This window comes from Pseudophryne corroboree, chromosome 10 (genome assembly GCF_028390025.1).
Source record: "Pseudophryne corroboree isolate aPseCor3 chromosome 10, aPseCor3.hap2, whole genome shotgun sequence".
Taxonomy (NCBI): Eukaryota; Metazoa; Chordata; class Amphibia; order Anura; family Myobatrachidae; genus Pseudophryne; species Pseudophryne corroboree.
This window is the reverse complement of record NC_086453.1, coordinates 206,348,676-206,359,390: the sequence shown is the minus strand read 5'-3', so window position 1 is coordinate 206,359,390 and position 10,715 is coordinate 206,348,676. Positions and strand designations below refer to the sequence as shown.

The 10,715-nt window shown below is 42.9% G+C and overlaps 1 protein-coding gene across 1 annotated transcript in view; it reads right to left on the bottom strand.

Moving 5' to 3' along the window:
- Positions 1-2,401: 2,401 nt before the first annotated feature.
- Positions 2,402-10,715, bottom strand: part of LOC134966369 (uncharacterized) — a 241,952-nt gene continuing 233,638 nt past the window's right edge. Inside the window, exon 9 of the mRNA XM_063943042.1 lies at positions 2,402-10,173. Within this exon, the coding sequence (XP_063799112.1) occupies positions 10,142-10,173 (32 nt within the window). The 3' untranslated portion in view covers positions 2,402-10,141. The remainder of the gene's footprint in view (positions 10,174-10,715) is intronic.

Here is a 10,715-nt window from a genome sequence, read left to right as displayed (position 1 = left end):
GACAGGGAATCTGACCACGCAGCTGCAGCACTGCACATCCAGGCTGAAGCTATAGCCGGTCTCAATATAACACCTGTGTGTGTATATATAGATTTCAGGATAGCCTCCTGCTTTCTATCAGCAGATTCCTTCAGGGCGGCCGTATCCAGAGACGGTAGTGCCACCTTTTTTGACAAGCGTGTGAGCGCTTTATCCACCCTAGGGGATGTTTCCCAGCGTGACCTATCCTCTGGCGGGAAAGGGTACGCCATTAGTAACCTCTTAGAAATTACCAGCTTTTTATCAGGGGAAGCCCACGCTTCTTCACACACTTCATTTAACTCTTCAGATGGAGGAAAAGCTACTGGTAGTTTTTTCTCTCCAAACATTATACCCTTTTTTGTGGTACCGGGGGTAACATCAGAAATGTGCAACACATTTTTCATTGCCTCAATCATGTAACGTGTGGCCCTACTGGAAGTTACATTAGTCTCCTCGTCGTCGACACTGGAGTCAGTATCCGTGTCGACATCTGTGTCAACCATCTGAGGTAGCGGGCGTTTTAGAGCCCCTGATGGCTTTTGAGATGCCTGGGCAGACACAGGCTGAGAAGCCGGCTGTCCCACATTTGGTATGTCGTCAAACCTTTTATGTAAGGAGTCGACACTATCACGTAATTCCTTCCACAGCACCATCCACTCAGGTGTCGACCCCGCAGGGGGTGACATCACATTTACAGGCATCTGCTCCGCCTCCACATAAGCCTCATCAAACATGTCGACACAGCCGTACCGACACACCGCAAACACACAGGGAATGCTCTGACAGAGGACAGGACCCCACAAAGCCCTTTGGAGAGACAGAGAGAGAGTATGCCAGCACACACCAGAGCGCTATATAACACTGGGATCCCACTATCAATGAGTGTTTTCCCTTATAGCTGCTTTTTTATATATCTTATATATATATATATATATATATATATATATATATATATATATATATATAATATCTATACTGCGCCTAAATTTAGTGCCCCCCCTCTCTTTTTTTACCCTTCTGTGGTATTCAGACTGCAGGGGAGAGCCAGGGAGCTTCCTTCCAGCTGAGCTGTGAGGGAAAAATGGCGCCAGTGTGCTGAGGGAGAAGCCCCGCCCCCTTTTTGGCTGACTTTCTCCCGCTTTTTCTGGAATACTGGCAGGGGTAATTTTACATCTATATAGCCTCTAGGACTATATATGATGTATATTTGCCAGCCAAGGTGTCATATATTGCCCTCAGGGCGCCCCCCCCCCAGCGCCCTGCACCCATCAGTGACCGAAGTGTGAGGTGTACATGAGGAGCAATGGCGCACAGCTGCAGTGCTGTGCGCTACCTTGGTGAAGACCGAAGTCTTCTGCCGCCGATTTTCCGGACCTCTTCGTGCTTCTGGCTCTGTAAGGGGGACGGCGGCGCGGCTCCGGGAACGAACACCAAGGTCGGGTCCTGCGGTCGATCCCTCTGGAGCTAATGGTGTCCAGTAGCCTAAGAAGCCCAAACTACCACCTGTTAGGTAGGTTCGCTTCTTCTCCCCTTAGTCCCTCGCTGCAGTGAGTCTGTTGCCAGCAGATCTCACTGTAAAATAAAAAACCTAAATATACTTTCTTTCTAGGAGCTCAGGAGAGCCCCTAGTGTGCATCCAGCTCAGCCGGGCACAAGAATCTAACTGAAGTCTGGAGGAGGGTCTTAGTGGGAGGAGCCAGTGCACACCAGTAGTCTAAAAGCTTTCTTTATAGTTGTGCCCAGTCTCCTGCGGAGCCGCTAATCCCCATGGTCCTTACGGAGTCCCCAGCATCCACTTAGGACGTTAGAGAAATAACGTTTACATTTTTATTGATAAGAGATAAAGGTTATATGTTAATATAGTTTTTTGTGCACCATATGACAATTGCTTTCTTCTTTAGACTTGTCCTTACTTTGCTCCTACTGTAACTGAGTCAGGCCCCTGTGACTTTCGCATGGCCCTTCGGTTACTCATCTTACTTATAATGTAAACTGTCCTTAAAAAAATGTGTTTTTCTCCTCTTGTTGAACCTATAAATGTGTCTGTTTTATTATTGCTATTAATGTCTGAAACCTCCAATATCACCTTTGCTTATTTATGCCAGGTATGGAGGAAGGATCTGTGCTATCAAACAACCTTTTCTGCCTCCCCTGCAGATTCCAGAGAGGAGGTCCAAGTGGGAAATGTGGGGACTTGGAAACACTATTCAAATCCCCCACCCCACCGTGCAAATACAGTAATTTGCATGCATGTAAAGTTACATTCGCTTCAGATGCCTTTTCTAATTAAAGCAACAAATCCCACAAATAAGCTATTAAGACATTTTCAGCTGCACTGGTCGCCCACTACGGTGACACCAAAAGACATAAATCTAACATGTACAATGAAATTGCAATTTTATTAAAAAACATACATTGTATAAAAATCTATGCATATGTATCCCAATACATCATGTATCAATTCATCACAGGTTCAGACATAAAGATTTTGTTAAAGCTTTGAACAGTGTACTGGCATAAAACCAATAACACATTGTACTTACAAGGCTTAGAATGAGAAGGTTAAAATGCTATTTATGAAGACAAGTCAGTAGGGAAACATAGTATATACTCTGTAATAGGGATTACAAAATTAGTAGCACAAAATTAACAGTGGTGATCATAAAATCATCATCACGAACAGTCCTAAATTATAACATTTTAATGAGTTACAAAATACCTGTCACAGGAGCAGTAACCATTTTGTTTGTTAAACCGATACTTATGAAAATGAACTGGTTGGATGGGCTTTAGCCTTATGATTATTGGTAGCCAGTGGCGTAGTAATAGCCCCCACAGACCCCGCCATGCTTGTGAGAGCTGGGGGTCTGCGGGGGCTATTGCTACGTCACTACCTGGATTCCATCGCGTCTGCCCCCATTGAAAATATCCCTTCCAAAATGGCCACCACCTCACAGAAGACCGTTATGAAGGATGCTAGAGGAGACAGCAGCCATTTTGGTAGGGACATTTTTAATGGGGGCAGGCGCGACAGGACTGCAGAACCGCGTGGTCAGAGTGGGGAATCCCCTGACAACGAGCAGGACATTTTCAGTGTGGTCAGGCACGACGGGACCGCAGACCCAGAGGGAGGGAGGAGGGGGATTCTCTGACAACTATCAGGTACAGGGGAAGAAAAGGGGGGAGGTACAACTAATTTATGGTTACGCCACTGTTGGTAGCCCACTCAAAATGGCTGCACACGCTGTGAGTGAGTTATTGTGCTCTTTAATGTAACACAGTCCAAGTTTTCCTTAAAAGAAAAAAAAAATATATTAAATAAATGTTCGTTTTTTTTAATGTTCTTTATCTCTTAAAGGAGCAAAAAAACCGATATTCTTACACTGTTATTTAGCAGAATGTGGCAGAGTACATTATACCACTTTCAGCCTATTTGTCTATAGCAGCCAACAGCATAAAGGTACCCTCACCCACTGCAAAAATACAGGAAGTCCCCAGAATTGTAACACAACGTATAAAATCTTTATTGAGCCCTTGAGCTGTTCAAACTAAACATGAAAACTACTGTGAAAATAAAAACCATTGTACCAAATAAGACCTTAAACAATTGCATTCTTATGTATGTTTAACTTGGGTGGAACTGCCAGTGCTTTTTTTTTTTAACAGATTTTACATCAGTGTAATTGAGCTGTGCCAAAACTTTTTAAAACTGAATTTTTATTTATTTTAACACATACTAAAAAGTAAAACATGCCAATGAATTGATTTGTGTACAGTAGTTATACGCATGATTTCAATGTGTTTGAGTCATTTAATTTACATTTTTAAACAACGTGTCTGAGATAAAACAAAGCCATTGTATCTTAAGATACACATTAGGCAGTTTTCCCCAGACAACTTAAGAGGACCATACAGCTGGCTGCTTTTGGTGCAATGTTATTCTATTAACACTTTTCACATAGTAATTTCTTTAACACTATTTCTCCATTTTAATTACATCTCATTTTTGTATCACCTTTATAGCTTCGGCTTCCTAACACTAATTTATTAACACTATAGTTTTTTCACTGGTATGCCACGCTGGGCTTTCTGGCTTATGCTGGTGCTTTGGGGTGCCACACCCTGCACCTAGATATAGTGCTAGGGACCCCAAATATTCAGAGACGCCTTGATGGGGCTTATTCATACATTTGCACAAATATATGTAACAGAGATCTCTGAATTCTAATGTTGTGTGGGATTTAAATCTGGTTACTGTTATTATTCAGGGTGCTGGGGGAAACAAAATGCCATTTTTGGACACTGGCAGTTTTTGTTATTTTAGCTGTTTAACACTACATATTCAAATTACAGTTATAGAATGAATATGACTTTAAAGTGCAGACTATTAGCTTTCATTTGAGGGTATTCACATCCAAATTGGAGGAAGAGTGTAAGAATTACAGCCATTTAATATGTAGCCCATTTTTCAAGGGACCAAAAGTACTGTAATTTGACATTTCACTCAAAAGCTGTTTCAAGGACAGGTCAGGCCTATTCTTAGTTATTTCTTTATCAATTAAGCAGGCAAAAGGTCTGGGGTTGATTTTAAGTGTGGCATTTGCATTTGGAAACTTGCTGTGAACATACAACATGCAGTCAAAGGATCTCTCCATATCAGTGAAAGAGCCCATCCTACAGTACATTCATCCTATATTCAACATGTTGGAAATCCTCGATTCACCAATTCTGACCACAAAATGATCGAGATCGGCAAGTTAGGCATTTTTAACATAGTGCATTTTGCAGATTCCCCGACAGGTCGCAGATCATGAATGTTATTATGCATAAAAAAAAGCCCCATGATTTTGGTACTCCATTTCTCAGAGTACACTGGAGGCTTATAAGAGTGGGGTATAGACGAGTGGATAAGTGGAACCGGCACTTTAAATTTATGTGCGACTGACTCCTCCCCCTCTGTACCCCCCCACCAGACCAGTTAGAGAAACTGAGCCCAAGGAGAAACGGAGAGGACATAACTTGAGAGAAGAAGGTTAAACATAGGAAAATGTCGATAACTACCTGCACAAACGGGTGCAGTCACAACAGGACGCCAAACAGATAATGGCAGGAAACATAGCGCAGGGCAGGCGTGTTCCCTGTGGAATCAGAGAAATAAATTTACCGGTTCAAGTACCAAAATCCTGTTTACTCGTTCATCCACTAGGGGACACTGAAGGCTTATGACAGTGGGAACATCCCAGAGCACCATTCATGGACGGGAGAGCGCTGAGACACCTGCAAAATGGGCCAAAGTGAAATTCATGGGCTGCAGAGGTATCACATCTGTTAAATCTGATGAAGCCCAAGAAGCCACATGACACAGTTGCATGGCTGAAACCCCTCGGGCAGCCGGGTCATGAGGGTCCCACAGAAAGTAAGGAGTGTGCAGAAATAGATGCTGGTGGTGTCCGAGAGGAAGTCAGACAGGCTTGCCTAATAGTAAGTCGAATCCAGCGAGCCAACATCTGCTTTGACGCAGGCCACCCTGGCTTAGCTGGATCATAGAGGACAGAGAGAGAATCCAATTTCCGCAGTTTAGCAGTCCTGTTCACAGATGCACAGGGCTCATACCACATCCAAAGATTGAGATGGTGGAGAATGCTCTGAAAACATAGGTACCACGATAGGCTGGTTAATGTGAAAGAAAGAAACCACTTTAGGCGGAAAATCCAGCTTTGTGCAGGGTTCTGCTCTACCCTCATGGAAGACTAAATAAGGAGTGACATGACAAGGCTCCCAGTTTCGAGAGCCTTCTAGCCAAAGCGAGAAGAACCACCATCTCTCATGAGAGACCACCGCCCCTGGAAGTGACTGTCCTTTATCACGGCTCCCCAGCCTCGGAGATTGGTATCCATCATGATGAGAACCCAGTTCCATAAGCCAAATTGATGTCCTTCTAGGAGGTGAGAGGTTTGCAACCACCATAGGAGCAAGACCCACGTTCTGGGTGTTAAGCGAACTAGTTGATGTAGCTGTGTGACCCCATCCACTGGAGAGGAGATCCAATTGAAAGGGTAGTGAAATGAAAATTACCATATTGGATGGCTTTGAACGTAGCCACCATCTTGCTCAGCAGGCGGATGCAGAGGTGAACTGAGACTCATTGAGGTTGAAGAACTAACCGGACCAGTTCTTGTATTGCCAGAGCCTTGTCCAGCGGAAGGAAAAACCTTCTGAAGCACTGTATTGAAGATCATCACTAGGAACTGAGTTGGTTCCAGGTGTGATTTTGGGAAATTGATCAATCCATGCTCTATCAGGGCCTGATGGGTTAAGGCAAAATCCGGCAACAGCTTTTCCCTCGGCTGGGCCTTTATTAGATCATCTGGATAAGGAATGGTGGTCACCCCCTTCGCACCAAGAAGCATCATCACCACCACCATCACCTTCATGAAAACTCATGGTGTGGATGATAGGCCGAATGGTAGGGCCTGGAAATGGCAGTGACAGTCCCGTATCGTAAATCTGAGTTAAACCTGATGAGGTTCCTAGATTGGAATGTGGAGATAAGCGTCCTTGATATCCAGTGATACTTGGAACTCTTGAGCTTCCAGCCCAGCAATTATGGAGTGAAGGGATTCCAACGCTGGGAAGTCTGGGAATTGAAGTTTGCCGGAGCTAAGCCGCCTCTACCGTCTTCAATTGTTGCCCAGTTTTTTTAAAACGATTAGCGCTGCCGTGAGCTAGTCCTGCTGTTCTGTATATAGGGGATTTATGCCATGGCATACTTTTCTATGATCCCCCAATGATGTGGTGCTCACAACGTGCTGCAGGACTGACCCTAAATATTGCCATATCTTCTCCTGGACTCCCTGCTAGCCGAGTGGCAGGTAATGCTCACATGGCTGCCATGCTTGCCAGTGGCGGTGGGCTAGTGGGGATCCAAGCGCAAGCCGCTGCATTGGGAACCCCTAAAGACCAGTGTCTCTGCAGCCAGGGATCTAGGCGTCAGCCTTAAGAGGTGGCATTTGGTCTCCCCGGCAGCTCCCAAAATGCAGGCAGACAGGGGGGGCAGTGCTGTCTGTCTGCCCTTACACTTGTTTTAGCTATAAAAAAATATATATTTTATATATATATATATATATATATATATATATACACACACACACACACACACAGTATACTCACTCTGCACATTTCTAAAACTGGTCTGGAGGTGGGACAGAGGGGGAGGAGCCAGTCACACCAATAAATTTAAAGTGCCAGCTCCACTTATCCACCCGTCTATACCCCACTGTCATAAGCCTCCAGTGTCCCCTAGTGGATGGAGAAAAATCTATTCTTACGCATGAATTTAAATGGCAGTTGGACAATAGTATATTCTTATCAGTATATATCAGAATATATATATTTTTATATCCACTTAACTGATGATTTTTCCCTTCTAAAGCGTTAACAACATTGTTTTTTTAAATTTATTTTATTTCATAAAGTTGAAAAAGTATTTTTTAAAATATTTAAACATTATATTATGCACATCTGCAGAACGGATCTCCTCGTCAAAAACGGGGGGACAGGGTGGGACGGCGCAGTTGCATGAAATCTGACCATGCCAGTTAAGTGGAAACAAACACCCCTAATGAAACTCTTCTCAGAAGTATAATTTTGGAAATGTAACTAACTGTCTATGCTAAACAATACACAATGAATGTGGGGAGTGTGTTTTTTTTAGCAGTTGTGGTAACAAAGACTTGGCACCGATTGGTTACTTCTATAAAACAGATCTCAGCAGCAGGAGAATGCACTCCAGCTGTAGCCAATTAAAAGGAGTGTGCATACATTTGCCGAAATTCTAAGACTTACTGTAATTAGAGTAACCAATCTATGGCAACATTGACCTGCAGTGAGAGTGATAAATAATTTCCTGAGCGACAGAACTATTCTGGCAACCAAAGAAAGGTGGAACAATTGCGGATCTTTTGGCAATGGAACGGTATCAGCACAAATGACACTTTAAGGGGGAAATTGCCACGCTGGAGCAACTTAATCAGTGGGGATTACACAGCTTGTGAATGCCCAATATTGGACTCCATGAGCAGAGAGGTAAAGTCCGCGAGAAAAGACAAAATTGGGTTTGCAAGCAGCGAAAACCCATTGATGGGCAGTTTATGCAGAATTGGTGGGTTTTCATGCCTGAAGCTCTGATATCTAATTGAAAAGCCTTTCCCCACGCTGCAGGGAATTTAGCCATTAGGCGTAGGATTTAATTGAATATCCACCTAAGAGTAATGTTCACTTCCCTTTCAACTGCAAATGGTTCAACCTGAACATGAACTGCGACATCTTGGTAACAGTTGTACAGTATTTATAAATACAATTGAAAATCAAAAGCAGTTTCATAAACTACTAAAGGTTCTTTATAAGAAAATATAGGAATGTTTAATTACTTTCAGCATGTTATAGAGGAAGTTATAGCACTGGTGCAAGCTGTCACTAATTTAACAGGTTTTAAAAATATGCCTGGATTTATTTTATTTCCTGGAAATGTCCCTATTTTTCAGCATTATCCAACTGTACAATACAATAAATCCTTTCTCAGAGTTAAGGCTCCCATACAGCTAAGCCTTGTTTCCTTGGCTGGAACTGCCATCGATGATCAGCGATCTATCGGGAATGGGGGAAATTCTACATTTAAAAGATCCCTAAAAATGGTCAGGATCGTGGAATTGAGATTTTTAAACTTGTTGAATAATCCCGACTCCCCGGCCATTGGGAATCACGAAATTGCGACAATATGGTGCTACTGAATGGGAGCCTTTAGATGTGATTATTCGGATCTCTGTGTCTTATAGGTTAGTATCTACTGTAGTGTGAAGTGTTCTTAACCACTTGCCTGGCATGGTTGCATCAGATGCGACCATGCCTGCAAGTGCTTTATCTAAACTGGTCGCACAGGATGCGACCAGTCAGATAGAAAGTGTTTGCAGCGGCGGGGAAGAGAAACTTCCCTCCGCTGCTGCTGTCAGAGGGACCAGAAGGTACCTCTGCCTCCCTGTACCCTCCCCCACTGATTGCCATGCTGCCGACCACTGCTGATCAGTCAGCACGGTAGGATCCCCCACTTCCAGTGGCTGCAGACGATAGCAGCCGCTGGTAAGTGTATACCAACCCCACCAAGCCACACCCAGCCCGCCGTGTACCTGGCAGCTGTCCAGGGTGTAAAAACCAAAGTTGCGATGTTCTGATGGTTGCTATGTTCCCGAACGATGTTCCGATGTTTGAAGAAAAGGAAGGAGGGGGGGGGGGAAATATATATATATATATATATATATTTTTTTTTTTTTACTAAAATCCCTCAAAGAAATCCGACAATTTCTGAGCGGTTTTTGGCGGAAATTTTTTTTATCAGTTAAGTGGTTAAAATGAAAAAAAAAAAAAAAAAAAAAAAAAATTAATTGTAATATACCAGAACTTACAAGGTAAATTAGCTGTAGGGTCTAAGGGGCTCTTTTTACTAGAATGATATCGCAGGACTAGTGAGAGACATAGGCTTATCATTACCCTCAGGAGAAGGGGCTTCCATGGCCTCATGTACTCCATACCGGTATAACCTCACTACTGCCCAACAAGACAAACACAAGTATCAGAAAATGAAGAGCTGGAACTAGGGAATAGAATATAAAGAAGCCTTAATTATGATGGCAACTCGCTATGGGACTTGTAGCTCCATAACAGAAAGAGAAGCATAGGCTGTCCGAGCCAGATATAATGCATGACAAGATCTGCCTTTCCTACAGTGTAAATACACAATTCTTCCAACAAACAACTTACAAAATCTGTGTGCCACTGGTGGAGTGTTCAATGGTGTATCTGTGTAAAGGTACATGTAAAATCGTACACATCATTACAGTGTCTCACAAAGTGCAGGCAGTGGCTGGTACTGCTGAAGTATGGGAGAGAAGAATATATTACACAACTCGGCCACTGAAAGCTGAATGATTCCCTTGTTTGCGGATGACTGTAGAGATAACTGCACAGTTAGACTACATGGTCATCCTGCATACTGACAGTACTGTACAAATCCGTCCTTGCAAATCGTTGAGAAATAATGTGAATGCTCTTTAAAAAAAGAAGTATTCTAGGCGTCAATCCTTCCATAGGAAGAAAACACTGTAATAGAATAAAACACACATTATTTGGCATACAGAAGACAAAGCAGACATGTATAGTTAGAAAAAAAAAGTTGTTATTAAACCTAAAAGTAACAGGTAAGTGATGTGAGAAGACAAATAAAAAAGCATATGATCGTTCACATTTCCAGTACAACCCCTACAATGACAACAGTATACAATAATATTAACCCTTAATACAGCACTCAACCATATACATAGTATAACACAATCTGTAACCTCAACCACAAGACACTTAAAACACTGCATACTGCACAAAATCACAACATACAGTACAGCCATGACCAAAAGTTTTAAGAATGATATAAGTATTGGTTTTCATAAAGTTTGCTGCTTCAGTGTTTTTAGACCTTTTTGTCAGATGTTACTATGGGGTGTGGTATGTTAGGTAGATTATACTTAGGTCGACAGTGTCTAGGTCGACCACAACTGGTCGACAGTAAGTAGGTCGACATGGTTTCTAGGTCAACAAGGACTCTAGGTAGACATGTACTGGGTCGGCAACTCTGCGTGTCTTCAGAC